The following is an 18,237-nucleotide window of genomic DNA, read 5'->3' on the forward strand; positions in this document are numbered from 1 at the left end:
AACTCCTCCCCAGCTGGGCTGACCCCAGGTGTTTAAGGAGGCCTGCCCCCTGCCAATCCAAGTTGGGGATTGGTCAAGGCTCCTTAAGATACCCCAGACAGCCCCACCTCTCTTCCCTTCCTTTCCTTCTAGCACTTTCTAGAAGGAAGAGGGAGGTGACAGTGAAGTGATGCAACCTGTGAGTCACCAGCTGATACCCTGAGCCACTCCCAGCCCAGAATGAAAACAAACAGGCCTAGCAAACCAGCTAGGCCTGCCTAAATTTACCTACTCTGCCAACAAAAAATCCCCACTCTAGCATCTACCTAACGAGAGGGTGCTACACTTAATAAAAATGGATAATGTGGTTACATTATATGTTATTGTGTAGAGAAACATGATTTCATTACCCACCTGTCCTAGTTGTCTGGCTATGATGCTGATGTAATGGGTTAAATAATTTCTGAGTCACCGACCTGGATCAAGCACACAGAGGAACTTCATATCTCAATCATCATCGACTAACTTTAATTACTATGCTGCCAGCATTAGAGAATAGAAAGGAAGGTAAATCATATTTAGTTGTTATAAACTTCAGTTACTTTTTGGTTTCCAAGCCTAGGCAAATTATGTCATATATCCCAGGAGTTTTCAGGAGGGGAGGAGGGGAGGAGGGGTGGAGGGGTTTCCACAGCTAAGCTCACACTCCTGCCTGCATGCCTGAGCTATGCGCAGATGGATTCCAGGAAGTAAATGCTACATGGATCATCTGCTCTTACTAAAGATGGCCATGGTCAGAAATGCTAGGGGGGGTGTTTTTCAAAATGATTTCTCAACAAAATAAATCATGGAGACATGAATGGATGGGTGAGTTTGCTTTGCATATTAAAAATGAATTAAACAGCGTTTTTGGTTTGTGCTGCTCAGATGCAGTCTAGTTCCACTTTAAAATTTCAGATGTTGAACTGACTTCACTTGCAGCATACTTGTTCTAATTAGTGACTATGTATATAAGGTATACAGTCAGGCAATTGTTACATTCCCAGAAAGTACTTGTCGTTCTCAATGAACTACGAGGAAATGATGAGCGTTCTCGTAGTTAATTGATTCTTCCTGCTCTCCAGTAACTGTCTACGGTAGACACCTTTACTGAAATTCTGTAGGAGCCTGTCATTGCACCCACGGCCTGCTGATCACGTGTGCAATGCTCTACAGACTCCTGAGAAAAAAAACAAGAAGTGCAAATTTTTTTACCTGCACAAAATATGCATTTATTGCATATTTATCCTTTAATATATTGGGATAAGTTCCTGATCATGTGTCTACTGTGACAGCCAATCACAGCAATCATGTGATGGGGAAGTCCGTTCTCTCCCCCATCTTATAGACCTAGTTTAAAGGCTGCCTGGACTGGTCAGGAAAGGGTTAACATGTTATTTGCCAAAAAATAATGTTGTGACAAATAGTGTTCGTGTATTTTCTTAGACCCTTTTCACACTGGGGCGGTTTGCAGGCGTTATTGCGCTAAAAATACCGCCTGCAAACCGCCCCTAAACAGCCTCCGCTGTTTGTTCAGTGTGAAAGCCTAAGGGCTTTCACACTGAAGCGGTGCGCTGGCAGGAGAAGAAAAAATCTCCTGCAAGCCGCATCTTTGGAGCAGTGAAGGAGCGGTGTATTCACCGCTCCTAAACCGCTACTGCCCATTGACTATAGCCGCGCTATACGGGTGGTTTTAACCCTTTTTCGGCCGCCAGCGGGGGTTAAAACCGCACCGCTAGCGGGCGAATACCGCGGTAAAACAGCGCTAAAAATAGCGCTGTTTTACCGCCGACGCCCCCTACCGCCCCAGTGTGAAAGCAGCCTTACTGCAAAATGATAATTGCTGCACAGGGATTTTTCAGCTCTGGGGCAACAATCAAGTATCACTGAGAGTGATCATCACTGAAGCAGGTTAACTGAGCAGTTAAATCTTCACACACAGCAGTACTCATAATTTGTTTAACTCGCACTGTTCACACCATTTGCTATTGCAATTCTGACCTTAAGCCTAGGTTTACATAGCTGCGGGTTAGAAATCGTGTGAGTTCAGCTGAACTCGCGCAATTTCTAACCTGGCAATGCAGTCTAACTTCAGCAGCGAATTGACAGACATTTGTGCGGGTTTGTGCACAGATATCTATACAAATTGCCCCCCGAAGTCACCAAAAGTAGTACAGGAACTACTTTTGGGAACCGGTGCGACGCCGCACCGATTTGGACTATGCCATTTCCGGCAACAGCCACTGACTTGGCATGCGATTTGACATGTCAAATCGCATGCCAAATCGTACCAATGTGAACCTAGGCTTAAGGAAATTGCCTGCATCACTTGCTGCCACGCCCAGGCAGAAATGTTTACAATATGAATCCATCCAAAATTAAATATTTCACAGGCGAGATCAGACTCCACACTCCACAATCACATCTTCAGTGCTGGTTTGGCTCATCTCCACTGAAACAATCAATTTTACTAGAAACAGGAAAACTGCACATACCGAGATGCAAAATAATATTCCTCCTTCATTAAAATAGCCAGCAGGAATGATGTGTCCTGTTAGCTATTTTAATAAAGGACACATTTAATTTTGCATCTCACTGTTTTCTGTTGCTGGTAAGAATGAGATTTAAAGTATAACTAAAGGTAAGACTTTTTTTTTCTTTTTGGATAGAGTGGATATCGATTGGAACACCTTTCAGCTTTTTATTGCTGTCTGTGCCCTTGTTGTCCTGTTTACCATTATCATCGAAAGTAAAAGAAAATCCCAAATTTTGGGTTGTTCCCAGAAAAGTAACAAAGGGGAGATCTTCCAATGGGTATTCCCTTATTTTGCGGGATTACTTGCCACTTCCTGTTTGGCTTTGGGACAGAAGTGAAGGGAAATTACCCCAATGGGACAGAGATGGCAAAAAAACAAAAATGACAGGAGTTATTACCCTTCCTTATGCAAAATTTTAAAGAAAGTAAAAAGTTTTGCCTTGTGTAGTGGGTGCCCTACTCTGTCACCTGCAACCTCTCCAAGATGACCGTCGCGAGTACATAGGCTTTCACAGAGGAGAGCTGCCTGTCAGTTTCTGCGGGGGATGCCATCCCCCCTCCCTCTCCTCTCACACAAACAGGCATCAGGCTGCTCTGCTTTCTCCCCTGTGACCCCATTGGCTTGGAGACAGAGCCAATGAGAGGCAACAGCAGCAGAGGATCATGGGTCATGAAGTCCCAGCAAAGACCAATCTAACTGACTCTTAAATCGGTGGGACTACAAATCCCAGAGGGGCTCTAAAAAGCAGAGGGCTGGCTAAGGACTCCATTTTGAAAGGCTAGGGAGTTCTCCACGAGGCTGAGTGAAAGACAGACGTGACCTGAGGGGCTGCTGTTACCCACGGAGGTGATCCATCCTGCCACAGCTCCAGAGGTCGGTGTGCTGATCCTGCCACAGTTCCAGGAGTTGGACGTTGACGGACATCCCATCTGAGAGGGATTCCGAGCACATCTCCAGGCGTTCCTGAGGGTGTGGGCTGATCCGGTTACAAGGTGGCCAGTCAGGCCTTTCAGGGAACCTATCGCTTGATCCTTTGGTCGCAGGACGGGTGAGCTGGCTTTTGCCCATCCTCAAAGACACGGTAGTCAGGCAACATTGACTTAGCAGTGCCCACATTGGTAGGAACCCTTGCACCCTGCTGAACAGTCCCTACATTCCACTTTGCCTACCAGGATACTGCTAGCATCCTACATTCCACTTTGCCTTACCAGGATACTTTCAAGTACCCTTTGTTTATCCTGCTTAACAGGACACTAAGTGCACCAACGCCAGGCTAGCTGAAGATCTTGGATATCTCCATTGTGAGGACCTTTAAAGTTCCTTCCTTAGTATCAGTAATTTGGTAATCCCAGTAACTACCTTTAAAGGGGGACTCTCACTATAACTGTTATGCTGTGTACACACGAGCAGACTTTTCGATGGACTAGGTCCGACGGTCTTTCCGACGGACTTTGTAGCGTAGGTCCGTTGTTTATCCTGCTCAACAGGACACTAAGTGCACCAACGCCAGGCTAGCTGAAGATCTTGGATATCTCCATTGTGAGGACCTTTACTGTTCCTTCCTTAGTATCAGTAATTTGGTAATCCCAGTAACTACCTTTAAAGGGGGACTCTCACTATAACTGTTATGTCGCGTACACACGAGCGGACTTTTCGACGGACTAGGTCCGACGGTCTTTCCAACAGACTTTGTAGCGTAGATCCGTCGGACTTACAAACGGACGGACTTGGACACACGCGATCACTCCAAAAGTCCGGTGGTTTCGAATGCAGTGACGTACAGCACGTACGACAGGACTAGTAAAAGGAAGTTCAAGCCCCAGTACGCAACCCTTTGGGCTCCTTTTGCTAATCTCGTGTTTATCTCGTGTTAGCAGAAGTTTGGTTAGAGACGTTTCGCGCTTTTTGCGACTTCAGCTTATTTTGCTCATTTTCTGCGGTTCAGTTTGTGCTTGTGAGGTTTGTATCTGGTTTTCAGTGCGTGTTGGTCAGTTCGTAACCTGTATAGCAGGCCGTTCTGGTCCACTCGTTCCTGATCTTCAGGTCGCACTTCATAGGCCTTGCTGTTCTTCAATGAGTTTGTTTAGGTTTGTTTGCTTGACCAGCCGACCGTTTTGAAGCCATGGTGCGTGGACGTACTCATTCTCGAGTTCGTGCTGTGTGGGGGCTTGGTGTTGGGGTTCATACTTTGACCCGAGCCCAGTCCATGAACAGGGCGAGGAGGAGTTCATGGACGAAGAATTGGCTGCGCCAGCATGACCAATTCTCGCACATGCCTTTGCTCCGTGAGATCCGTGAGAATAATCCTGAGGATTTCAGGAATTATCTCAGGATGAAGGACCCCGTTTTTCAACATCTGCTGGCTTTGCTGACCCCTTATATCAGCAGACAGGATACCTGCATGCGGCAAGCCATCACTGCGGAGCAGAGGCTAGTTGCCACATTACGTTACTTGGCGACTGGGAGAAGCCTTCAGGACCTTAAGTTCTCGTCAGGCATCTCCCCCCAGGCTCTGGGTATCATTATCCCAGAGACCTGTTCTGCCATTATTCAGGTCCTGCAGAAGGACTATATTTAGGTAAGTTTTATCCTTTAACATTACATTCTGTGAGCATTTATGTAAACCTTCCATGAAGTGTTATGTACTATGTCAATTGGTATTTTGTATTTTTCCCTTTTGTGACAATAAAGCACATCTGTTTGTTAAAAAAAAACCATTACATTATATGTATTTAATGTTTGCTAATGTATTGTATTAATTTCATCATTACCTAATTACCATGCTTGGAATATGCTGTGAATGTCCCCTTTATCTTCATGCATGCATGTATTTTTTTATTTGTTAAAATCCTTTTTTTGCCTACATGCATATTTGCCTTCACTAACCTCCCCAGCATGCAATCCTGGGCCCATATACACCTATAGCCTAGTCCCTTTAACAATGTATATTGTCAGCTCCATTGTACTGCTTTACCCTCCCCCACCCCCTCAAATGTCTCCAAATGTAATGTGTGTTCTTCAACTAAATTAGAGCCCTCCCCCACCCCCTCAAATGTCTCCAAATGTAATGTGTGTTCTTCAACTAAATTAGAACCCTCCCCCACCCCCCCATACAATTTGATCAATGGGCCATCAGAGGTGGTGAGCAATCTTATAAGTGGGCCTTATATATATGAATTTTAAAAATACTACTTCTAAAAAATGTTATACTGCTGTTGTGCAAGAATGTTTTTGTGTAATCTGCTTGCAAAGGTATGCTTAAAAGTACTTATATTTTTTTTTTATTGTTTGACTCCACAGTTTCCTTCCACGCCACAGGAATGGCAGAGTATGGCCTCCCAGTTAGTTGACCGTTGGGACTTTCCCAACTGTGTAGGGGCGATCGATGGGAAGCATGTTCACATTGTGCCACCACCCCATTCGGGGTCTTACTACTTCAATTACAAGGGGTGTAATAGTGTAGTATGGCGGTGGTATCGGCACAATATGATTTTATGTACGTGGACGTGGGGAAGAACAGCTGAATGTCGGATGGAGGAGTCTTCGGCCAGACCGAGTTGTGCCAGCGTCTCCAGACTGGTGGCCTGGGATTGCCACCTGATGGCGAGAACGTTGAGGGACTTCCCTCTGTATTCATCGCAGATGAAGCCTTCGGTCTTGGCGAGCACCTCATGAGCCTGTTCCCCCAAAGGACCCTCACCCCGGAGAGGAGGGTATTTAACTACCGGCTGGCCAGAGCAAGAAGAGTTGTGGAGAATGCCTTCGGGATTATGGCCAGACGGTTCTGTTTGTTTCTTTCAGCCATCAATATGGCAGACTATAAAATAAATCATATCATCATGTCTTGTGTACTACATAATTTTTTAAGAAGACATTCACAAACCTATATAACTTCTGTTGGGCCTGAGGCCGGACTTAGTGCAGAATCTATACTCGCAGGCCTGGATATTGGCCGTACTGGCTTGGCCCCCCAAACCGCCCGTCAAGTGCGGGACAGATATGTCAATTATTTTAATGGTAGGGGGGCCATTGCAATGCCAGAACATATTTAAACTTTAAAAAAAAATTTAAAAATGATTTACGATAAAATCTCTTGTTTTTATTCTTGTTTGCTTTTATTTTTGGCTGTCCCCTAGGCTCTCCTAGTGCACTTGTAGTGCCAAGTGCATTTCCCTTTAGTAAATAAGGCCCTTTGTAAAATGAATTCCTAAACTGGTATTGAGTATTGAAAGAAGAAGCCACACAGATTGTTGTCGTTTAAAATTTTTAATGTGCGCACATTCAAACATGTGCATTTTTTTAAAACGTCATTCCAATTTCTAATTTTTTTTTCTTGTTTTTTACTTTTTTTACTCAATATAATTTTTAAATTTTTTTGGGGGTAACTATATTCTATTTTTTTTGCGGATTTTCTGCATAATTTGTGAAATATTTTTAGTCTATAATTTTTTTTTTTTAAAACAGGGTTTTTTCACACACAAAAAAAAAACAACTCTGGAACTTACAAAGTTCAACATGTAATAAAATGCGCTGGTGATGTAACCCATGTAAAAGCCAAATTTTGCAGATGCACACAAATTGGGAGTCCAAATGGGTAATGTCAACATGTGCTATCTCCCATCATGGGGAATCAATGGACGTGTTTTGTGGGTTGCAAACACAAAACGCGTACATTAAGATCCCCTGCTGGCAGATAGCACACGTTGACACACCATGTACAGCTGCAAAATTTGGCTTTTACTATTTTACAACTAGAAAAACATAACAATGTTCACATTTCAAACTGAAATGAAGAACATGATTGATGTTTTAGGGAAAAAGTGATTATATTCTCCTCAAAGCATCAATCATGTTCTTCATTTCCTGTTGCATGCTGTCCAGCCGATTTTCTCATGCAGTCTAGCTGATTGTGCATTTCATCAATGTGGCCATTCCAGACCATTATCTGCCCAATAAGTCTTTGTCCACTGTCTGTGCTAAATGGGTCCGCCGCTTGGCCTTCCACAACCAGAACATCACCTAAAATTTGAGGAAAAATATGTATTTAGAAATATGCAGGCATAAATAGATTACCTTAAGCTGGGGTGTCAGACACTCACCTGGTGGGGTGCAAATCTCACCCACTTCCTCCACCTCTCCTTCCTCAAGATCCTCGGGTGGGCTTGGGCTTCGGCTTGGGCTAATTACCCAATCAGGCTGGTGAGTTTGGGGGGTCCTGGGATCCTCTGACTTTTGTCTGAGTCTTTTCCCCCCTATGATAATCAAAAAAAAGGTATACTTAGCACATTGATATTAGAGAACAGAAATAGGAATATGAAACCTTGCTTTGAAGTGGTGTACAATTGTCTGTTTGAGAAAAGATACAATTTTAAGACATGATTAAAATTCCCTTTTAACCAAACTGCAATACTTACCTTTTGTGGCCAAGGTTCACAGATGGAGACACCTCAAGTATCCCTTGGAGCCCCTGTGTGGATTACCCTAAAAAAAATTCTCTGGTGTCCCACAGTACACTAGTGTTCCTGAGTCCAGATGTGGAAACAGCTGCTGTGTCCTGTCCTTACATTACACTGATTCAGTTTTTCTAAAGCATTCCAGTTTCAAACACATCTAACAATATCCTAAACTTCTTTTAGTAAGACAAATTATCAAGACCAAAATGTAGGTAGAGCCCTGTACAATCATATTTCTTGACAAACGAACGACATTTAGTTAGAATCATATGTATTTTCAAAAGAACGATATTTACAAACAATCGCATCGTTCAACAGTATAAACGAAAAGCATATATGGATCAGCATGCGAGTTAAGTATCTCAATCAGAACACACGACAAGTACTTACTGTTTTTAAGCACCTTCTTGATTCTGCGATATTGTTCTTTCTCCCTCGTTTTTAGGTCAGACCAGCGCTTTCTCAATTGTTCTTTAGCCCATCGTATCCCAAATTGCTGCTCCAGAGAGGTGACAACTGAGGATATTATTTGGTCCTTCCGAAAATTGGGTCTGGTGTACGGACCATTTTTGCCATCATAGTCCTCCCTCCTCAATATGGCCACCATCTCCACCATTTCTTCAAAGGCCATGTTGGTGTCCTTATATCTCCTCCTAGATCTGGATGTTTGGGGCTCCGGGCTTTCCTCCATGCTAGTTCCTGAGAATGTCTCCGCCATCTTTAACTATATACTTCCACTGCGCAACGAACAGAGAAGGGGCGGGGAAACTTCGTCATAAAGAACGTCAGGGGCGGGCGATGCAGGCGGAGCATGACAGATGCGCAGTGTATATAAAGCTAATGCGCTGGCCTACGTATGTCCGAACAGAAGTAGCGAGCATCATAAACAAAGGTAAGATTTAAACGTGTGTGTGTGTGTGCGCCCTGTATTTGGATAAAGATAATCCTGGGAGTTTGGACTGACATTACTGTTCTTCTCTTGTGTATTGTCTTTCAGAAAAAATTAATCCCTTTAAGGATGAAGATTTTTTGACTCATTTTATTGAGCTATATGAAGCTAACCGAAACCTGTGGGAGGTCAAGCACCCCTTGTATTTCAATAAGCAAGCAAGGCAGGCAACACTGGGGATACTGCTGGAGTTTGTAAAGACTCGAGTCCCCCAGGCAGACATTAGGTTAGTGGACAATAAAATTGTGATCTTGCGTAATATGTACAGTCGGGAGCACAAGAAGATACAGGAGTCCCTCAAATCAGGAGCAGCAGCAGACAAGGTTTATGTCCCCAAGCTGTGGTACTACCCAAAACTGCGTTTTCTGGATGACCAGACAGGAGCCAGACAATCGCTTTCGACCCTTCCCTCCACCCCAGCTGAGGCGTCCCAGGAAGAACGGGGCCCTTTCATCCTTGTAAAAGTGGATGCGCCCAGCGGGAGCCAGGTATACTTTTTGTTTTGTAATTATTGATTGTCTGAATCTTAATGATGTAAACTAAAATGCTGGCTTACAAATCAATAATTTCATCACAAATATTATTATGTATACACATCAATAGACAGTAGTGCCCAAAATTGTTGTTCAAATATTGGTGAACAGATAGAAAAATGGTGGGGTCAAAATGATAGCCTTTTCTATTGGTTTAAAATTAAATTTGCAAGTCATGAGCTGAAAATTGTGTGTGATTGATGAAGCCAAAAATACAACTATGTCCCTTTTTTTTTTTATACACAGGATGAGCTCAGCCAGGAGGAGGCCGTGCCCAGTGGTAGAGAGTAGGAGGCTGTGCCCAATGGCAGGCAGGAGGTGGCTGGGCCCAGTAGGAGCCTCACAGAATGCCAGGTGCCTCCCCTCTGCCTTCCCACCAATAGACCTAGGAAGATGACCAGAATAGAAGACCAATCACTTGCCCTCATTCAGGAGACAACCAAAATCGTCAGTGACCCCCCCCAATGATGAAGAAGCCTATGGTACATATTTGGCCACCAGGTTGATGGAACTGGAGAAGGACCAATGTCTCCTCTGTGAGGGGCTTTTTTCTGAGGCCCTTCAGAAGAGTTGTGGGGCCAGCTTACTAAAACAAGCCATATTTATAATGAAGAGCCTACTCCTCCTCCTCCTCCTGCCACAAGTACACCACCAGAGGCACAGCCTCTAAGGAAGGCTGCAGAGAAGCATGAAGGGAAGGCTGCAGGGCAGCATGGAGTGAAGGCTCTACAGAAGAGTCAAAAGTGATTGCCTGGCTTCAGTCTGGTCTGACAGAAGACGCAGATTGTGCTCCCTATTATATAGACTCCGCAAGATCCCAATTTTGTTTTCCAATGACTTGATGTGTGCCCTGGTGGACAAAAGGATTCACAAATTCCAAAAGTGACTCCGGTGTTGCCTTCCTCTTTATTTTGTTAACTAGAATAAATGGCTATTTTCTTTACACAAAAGAAATTTATATGTGTTTTTATTCCAAACGGACAGTTTGTTTGTGAGTAGGCAGGTACACGTCTAAAAGAATATGGGGGTTATTTACAAAATTCAAATTCACAAATTCATTTTGCAATACAAGTGCAAACTACAAGTGCAAAGTGCACTTGAAATTGCACTGCAAGTGCACTTGTTGGAAGTGCAGTCGCTGTAAATCTGAGGGGAAGATCTGAAATGAGGGGAAGCTCTGCTGATTTTATCATCCAATCATGTGCAAGTTAAAATGCTGTTTTTTTATTTTCCTTGCATGTGCCCCTCGGATTCCACAGTGACTGCACTTCCAAGTGCTCTTTCAGTGCAATTTCAAGTGCACTTTTGCATTTGTAGTGCTAAATGAATTTGCCTTTTGTCAAATTGACAAGGGATACCAACCTCATTAAGGTTCATAAAAAATACAAGATAATAATATTACTGTGGTAACTTGAAAATACAAAAAAAATATAAAATGGAAATCATGAGAATTTTTTACAATTTTTAAGAAATTGGAAAATTATATATTGTTGAAATATCAAATTCTAAAAGATGACTCTAAAAAAGAATTGTAAACATTATTTATGCAGATCTGGCTTTTAAAAACTAGAATATTAGTCATGACATGAGGATAAATAATGAAGAAAGAAGTTTGTGAGAACTCTGTGTGAATATAAGCAGCAAAACAACTTCATTCTTCTAGCATCATAAAGAAAAAAAGAATGTGCTGTATTAAAAGATCACAGAATTATCAGCGTGAGGAATGTGCTAGCTTCAATACGAAGGCTCGTTTTACCAGACCGAGCGCTTCCGTCTCGTACTTGCTTCAGAGCATGTGTAATTTTTGGTCCGTCAGACTAGCACAAAGACGAACGGTTTGCACGCTAGAAAGCCGAGTCCGTCGGACAGATTTGAAACATGTTTTAATTCTAGGTCCGTCGGACTTTTGGGGAAAAAAAGTCCGCTGGAGCCCACACACGATCGAATTGTCCAACGGAGTCCGGTCCGCCGGGCCAAGTCTGCCGGAAAGTCCGCTCGTGTGTACACGGCATTACAGTGATAAGTTGCATTTGTGGCCTATTGCCTCCCATGTTCATTGCTTGGGTCTGTGATTTCAGGATTTGAAGGAAACAGACTGTGTTTAAGCCATATCTGCTCTCCTTTATGCCCGAGCGCATATGCCACTTTGGATCTATTTAAGTTGTTTGACTATGATATTTTGAAGTCTGCATTTGGTTTTTGATTTACACCATTTGAAACCACAGTTCTTGACTATTGTTTTACCAGATCACTGTTCGTTTGATTGTGTCAAGTTTCCCAGTAAACAAACGTTCTGTTCACTACATTTCTGTTTGCTTTACTGTGCTTGCAAGTACACTGTTTGCCAGGTGTGTCAGAGGAGCTGAGATCTTTGGGGTTAAGAGGCAGATTAACGGACTGAACCAACTTGAGCAGCTCCTTCGGGGTTATCGCTACACTAATATTTCTACTTTAACACTTCAAAAAGACAAAAGTTATTTTATTTCTAATTAAAGTTATAAGAGATTCAGCTTAACTACCTCAATACGGGGCACTTTCACCCCCTTCCTGCCCAGGCCAATTTTCGCTTTCAGCGCTGTCACACTTTGAATGACAATTACGAAGTCATGCAACACTGTACCTTTTTCTTTAATTTTTTTGAGGCAGATAGTGCTTTCTTTTGGTGGTATTTATTCACCACTGGAGTTTTTATTTTTTTGCCAAATAAACAAAAAAAGTCAGAACATTTTGAAAAAATAAATATTTTCTTTTTGTAAAAGAATTTTGCAAATAAGTAATTTTTCTTCTTCACTGATGGGCACTGATGAGGCTGCACTGATGGGCACCGATGAAGATGCACAAATGGGGCTGCACTGATAGGCAATGATTAGGCTGCAGTGATGAACACTGATGAGGCTGCACTGATGAGGCTGGACTGATGGGCAATGATGGGGAATGATGAGGCAGCACTGATGGGCATGATAAGCTGCACGGATAGGCATTGATGAGGAGGCACTGATGAAGCTACACTGATGAGCACTGATAAGCTGCACTGATGGAACTGCACTGATTATCAGTGTAAATGCTGTACTCACTTTGCCCTGATAGATTGGCTCTCCTTTCCTCACACGCTGCCTTCTGTGTGAGGAAAGGAGAGCTGATAACCGGAGAGTCTGTTTACATGTGACCAGTTTTGATTGGACACAGCTGATCATATGGTAAAGTGCCACTGTGATTGGTCCTTTACACTGATCTGTGATCCGCTGTGTCCCACAGACGCTTCCCAATGCACACCCCAGGGGGTACGCACAAAGCGCGTTCTTGGGAGGGCGTCCAGTAGCAACCTCCCAGAACTGGAAAGCCACGCTGTAGACATATGTTGGCTATAGCGCGGTGTTAAAGTGGTTAAAGCCTACCTCTAGGAATTACAAAATATTACCATTGCAGTGGGGCCCCCGCTTCAGCAGGTTCCCTTCATTAAGGGCCCTGGGTCATGATTGCAGGGTGACATTTTTAAGTACAATGTAGGGCCAATAGTCCTACACTGTATATGAGGATGGTGAGGGACCGCAGACTAGCTGGTGTGAAGAAGAGTGCAGAAGTGAGAAGTAAGGTACATCCCCTGGAGTAAATGAGCATTTAACCCATGCAGCGCATGGAGGGCCAACTGTAAGGGTAGTTTTTTTGTAGTTCATGAATTTGAGTTTTAGCAATATTTAAATATAATTTTAATGATAAGAAAGAAAACAATGCAAGAAAATATTTACAAGAAAGAAATTGCAAAAAAGAAAAAAGCAACAGTAAAATAAAAGGGATTAAAAGTGAAAAAATACTTAAAGTTTACCTTTGGGAACACGATACACGTTTCACCCGTTTTTTAAGGTGAAATATGTAACATAGTCCCACTCCTGCAGCTGCTCAGGGAGTCCAGCACCTGGTGTGACACCAGAGCAGGGAGAAGTTCTCCTTACCAGCTGTCGCTTTTTAAAAAGAGTGCAGCCATGCGGGGCTCTGCCCACACGGCCGCGTCATTCATGCACAGAGTTTAGTGAATTAATAAACTACAAGCACCGACATCCTTTGCGGCTGTCGGCTTGTAGTTCTCAATGAACTACCACAGTGCTGTTGCTGCGCTCTGGTAGTTTATTGATTCTTCCTGTCAGTGTGAAACTGCCTGCCCATACCATGAAAGGGCAGACAGCTTATACTAACAGTATGCAGAAGTCCTGCATGGTACCAGCGATCTGCGATCGCTAGTGCAATGCTTTCCAGGCTCCGGTAAAGTGTCGCTAAAACTAGGGGTCTTACTGTGTGGTCTTTGGTTTCATGCTTGATTTGCTTGTAGAGTAGGACCATTCTGATAGAGTTACAGGACTTCAGAGACCTTGTAGTTCTGATGTCAAATGAGAGCCAAGAGCTACTAAATGCAGCAGCTTTTCTTGTTCCTTGAGGGGATGTTCCAGATCAAAGTACTTTCAATTAAAGGATCCATGGTGTGTGTAAATAGGTGTGCTGGAGTATTTTATTATGCTCAGCAGATATACCCTTAATGACAACTATCCTAAATACAGCCATATTTCAAGATGACAAGGTTTCAAAATCTGACAACCAATTATTTAGCAAAGTAAGATTATGATTTGTTCAACACCAAATATGACCTTATGTATTATGAATGTCTCTTAAGAAGTCTAATGTGTCCCACCAGCCTCCTGGGCCTTGTAGTATAGGCATGCTTGGTGTCTAACTGACTGGCATAATTCCATACATTAGTGTAACCACTTTACGAAGGCAACTCCATTACTGTAGGAGTTATGGAATATTCATTCAAGTTGATTATTCAAGATGGCATTTCAGCTCTAGTTCAATATAGGTCACTATCCCACAGTCTGACAGATGTATATTCCTCACCAAACTGTTTACAACTGTTTATGACAGGTCCATTGGAAGTCTTTTGCAGTCTTTGTTTACAACATCTCTGCTTTGCTTCTAGCTTGGACTGTTTCAGTGTGGTTTTATGACACACCTGCTTATTGTTACATACATGTTTCTAAAGTTGACTGTGTTTCATAAAATGTGTTATCTTCCATGAATGCCTAGCACTGACATGAAATTTAAATCTAACTGTGTTTATTGCCAACTTGTGACTTTTGGGGGGTGGCGCCATGTTCTTTTTGACGCCCCCATTCGCTCCATGCAGTTCTGGGTTCTTCAGACCTCATTATCATCACAAGGCCCATATGTAGGCTGAACCTACTCTAAAGAGATTTGTTGGTTGTGTTTGCCTGTTGGGCACATTCTAAACTTCCTGTGTGGTCAAAGGGACAGAAAGTGAAGGTAAGCTTCTTCAATGAGGGCACAGAAACAGTAATAAAACGAGACAGAGCTTTTAACCTACTCTATCCAAAGCTACAAATAAGGTTTTTGCTGGGGCTATAACATTAAGCTGAATATAAGGAAGAGGTCAAAAAGGGCTTTCTCTTTTTAATATTCAGTCTTATAGTCTAGCACAAACTTTCTTTGATGGAGCTAGACTATTATGTCAAAAATGAAATTTCTACAAGACAGGAATAAAATAGCATTTTCTTTGCCATTGTCTGTGATTATTCCAAACGCACCTGTTCGATAAGCTCCTCTTCGTGAAGAAGGTAAAGCTTTGAGATGTTATATTGCTCTTCTAGAGCTAGTGCAAAGTGCTCAATTATATTGATTGACAATTTCTCCTTGAGGGTCATGATCATGTCCTGAAATGAAATACAATTTTAGCACTATATATTGTTAGATATATCTAAAGCAAAAGTTCAAATAAATACAGTGCCAGATATGTTTGGTGTGTGATTATTACCATTAGAAGCTTGGATAAGAACATATATAGATGTATTTAAAGTGTATATTAGGGCAAAATAAAAAACAAAAATATGCAGTACATTTCTGCAAAACATGCACATTTCCTATGTGTTATCCTTATCCCTTTCATGACTAAGCCTATTTTTGAAATTTGGTGTTTACAAGTTAAAATCCGTATTTTTTGCTAGAAAATGACTTAGAACCCCCAAACATTATATATATTTTTTTAGCAGAGAATCTAGAGAATAAAATGGCGATTGTTGCAATATTTTTTATCACACGGTATTTGTGCAGCGGTGTTTTAAACGCAAATTTTTGGAAAAGTGACACTTTCATGAATTTTAAAAAATCCAAACAGTAAAGTTACCCCAATTTTTTTCTATAATGTGAAAGATGATGTTACGCCGAGTAAATAGATACCAAACATGTCACCCTTTATAACTGCACGCACTCGTGGAATGGTGACGAACTACGGTACCTATGAATTTCCATAGGCCACGCTTTAAAAATGTTTTACGGTTTCCAGGTTTGAGCTATAGAGGAGGTCTAGGGCTAGAATTATTGCTCTCGCTCTGACGATCGCGGTGATACCTCACATGTGTGGTTTGAACACTGTTTACATATGCGGGCGCGACTTCCGTATGCGTTTTCTTCGCTGCGCGAGCTCGCGGGGACAGGGGCACTTTAAAAAAATTTTTTTTTTTTTATTTATTTTATTTATTTTTGTTCTTTATAAATTGTGTTTAAAAATTTTTTTTTTTTTTCACTTTTATTGCTGTCACAAGCAATGTAAACATCCCTTGTGACAGTAATAGGTGGTGACAGGTACTCTTTATGGAGGGATGGGGGGGTCTAAAAGACCCCCCATCCCTCCTTTACACTTCAAAGTATTCAGATCGCCGAAAACGGCGATTCTGAATACTGTGTACTTTTTAAAATTCGGCGCCATTGGCAGCCGAGTAAACGGGAAGTGACGTCATGACGTCGCTTCCGCGTTTACAATGAGAAGGCTGGAACGAAGCCACTCGCAGCTTCGTTCCAGTCCGCCCCCAGCCGCCGAAGGCAGCCGAATGGACACCGGGCCTCCCGATCGCACGGGAGGCCCCGTAACAGCGGCGGGAGGCGGCGGGAGGCGGCGGGAGGGGGGATGTCCCCTCCCGCTCCTCCGGTATAACAACCGAGCGGCTTTTAGCCGCATCGGTTGTTATACACGGGTAGCCAATCGCCTGCTGTAAATAACGGTACCGGGATGATGCCTGCAGCTGCGGGAATCATCCCGGTATAACCCCGGAAAGCCGAGTACGCATATCTGCGTACGGTCGGCGGGAAGGGGTTATATAGTTACATAGTTAGTAAGGTTGAATAAAGACACCAGTCCATCCAGTTCAACCTGAGTGAGTGTGGGTGCGTGTCTACAATTGTCCCTATCCCTGTACATTGTGTCTCATTAAGATGCTCATCTATTATATTATAATTTATTTAAGGTACCCATATAGCGCCGTCAATTTACGCAGCACCCCACACCACACATACATCACACACATCAGTCCTTACCCTCAAGGAACCCACAATCCAAGGTCCCCAACTCACATTCTTAGGGGCCAATTTTGGACAGAAGCCAATTAATCTACTTATAAAGAACCTGAAAGTACAGAAAACTTCCTGTCAATTCACCAGGATTGCAGCTAAGTGCTGTTTTGATCTAACAAGCACAGCAATTTTGTGGACTTAGTAGTGTCAGCCCTGCCCAGATGTCTTTTGCTAAACTACTCAAACGTTCCCCCTATTTTTTCCCCCACAGCACAGAGACTAATTATTCTGTAGTCCAGTATAATGACCAGCTAATTAGACTCCTTGAGATAACATAGGCAAAGTGCACAGGACTCGGGAATTCTGACAATAATCAACAGGTATTTTTGCAATCATCTAACAGATATAGCGAAAAAGTTTTACTCATATATTTATCTGTCTAAAAGGAAGCAAATAAGAGGAGCTCATTATTCTGGTTTACATTCACTTTTAGGTGGAAAATTGCAGTAATTTGAGGTTAGGTAAACTGCAGTAACCAAAGAGAATTTGTATTTCACTGATCTCACTTAAGGGAATTTGATTGACTGCTGCGATCTAGCACTCTTTGCATGACATTATAGTTTGTGCCACTGATTTATTAACTATGTCTAATCACCTTGCGTGTATGCCCGTGACTGTTTTTGTGGCATTCTCGCCAAAAAAGCAGCAGCTATTGCCTTTTGTTTGTAAGCGTTGTAATCCATGAGATTCTGAACAAGGGATCTCATAAGACTGCTGTCAGCAGCAAAATTTTGAGATGGATAACATGCTATATTACTGGTTTAAAATGTATTGCAAGAACAAATAACATGAAGTCAATAAAACTTTTCATTTAATTAAAAATTAATTTATTTACACTAGAAACACTAAGCACATCTGGGTCTATTTAAAATGCGATTAGTCTAATTAATAGCAGTTGTGATTATACATTCCTGGTCTCTTGCTTGTGCAAAATCAGACAAAATACAACAAACATTAAACAATGGGGGTTCTTTGCTTGCCATTTAATGGCCAAAAGGCATAATTAACTCCTCTATTGGGCTGGTATCCAACCCTCTCTCTCTTCTCTTCCTTTTTTTTTTTTTTGGTTTTCTGTCTCTCCTGTCTTTTTACAGTCTTTTCTTCCTTCCACACATTTTTCAGCATAAAGGAGTAAACATAACCCAGCATAGGCGTGCGCACAGGGTGTGCCGGGTGTGCCCAGGCACACCCTAATCACCCCGTGCACATTAGTGTTATCGCTCTGTGTAGCAGCAGAAACAGGGGAAAGATCTCCCTCTTACCGGCTCTGCCATAAGAGAAGTGTTTATGCTCTTTTCTTTCACTGTTCCGGCAGGGAGATCAATGTGCTGGGG

The 18,237-nt window shown here is 42.5% G+C and overlaps 1 protein-coding gene across 2 annotated transcripts in view; it reads right to left on the bottom strand.

The window, feature by feature from the left end:
- The window catches only part of FRMPD1 (FERM and PDZ domain containing 1), a 286,616-nt gene that overhangs the window by 87,040 nt on the left and 181,339 nt on the right, over nucleotides 1–18,237 (bottom strand). For both annotated transcript variants that reach the window (XM_073591547.1, XM_073591539.1), the window contains exon 8: nucleotides 15,085–15,210. In XM_073591547.1, the coding sequence (XP_073447648.1) occupies nucleotides 15,085–15,210 (126 nt within the window). The remainder of the gene's footprint in view (nucleotides 1–15,084; nucleotides 15,211–18,237) is intronic.

The sequence above is a fragment of the Aquarana catesbeiana genome, linkage group LG01 (assembly GCF_042186555.1).
Source record: "Aquarana catesbeiana isolate 2022-GZ linkage group LG01, ASM4218655v1, whole genome shotgun sequence".
In the NCBI taxonomy this organism is placed as follows: domain Eukaryota; kingdom Metazoa; phylum Chordata; class Amphibia; order Anura; family Ranidae; genus Aquarana; species Aquarana catesbeiana.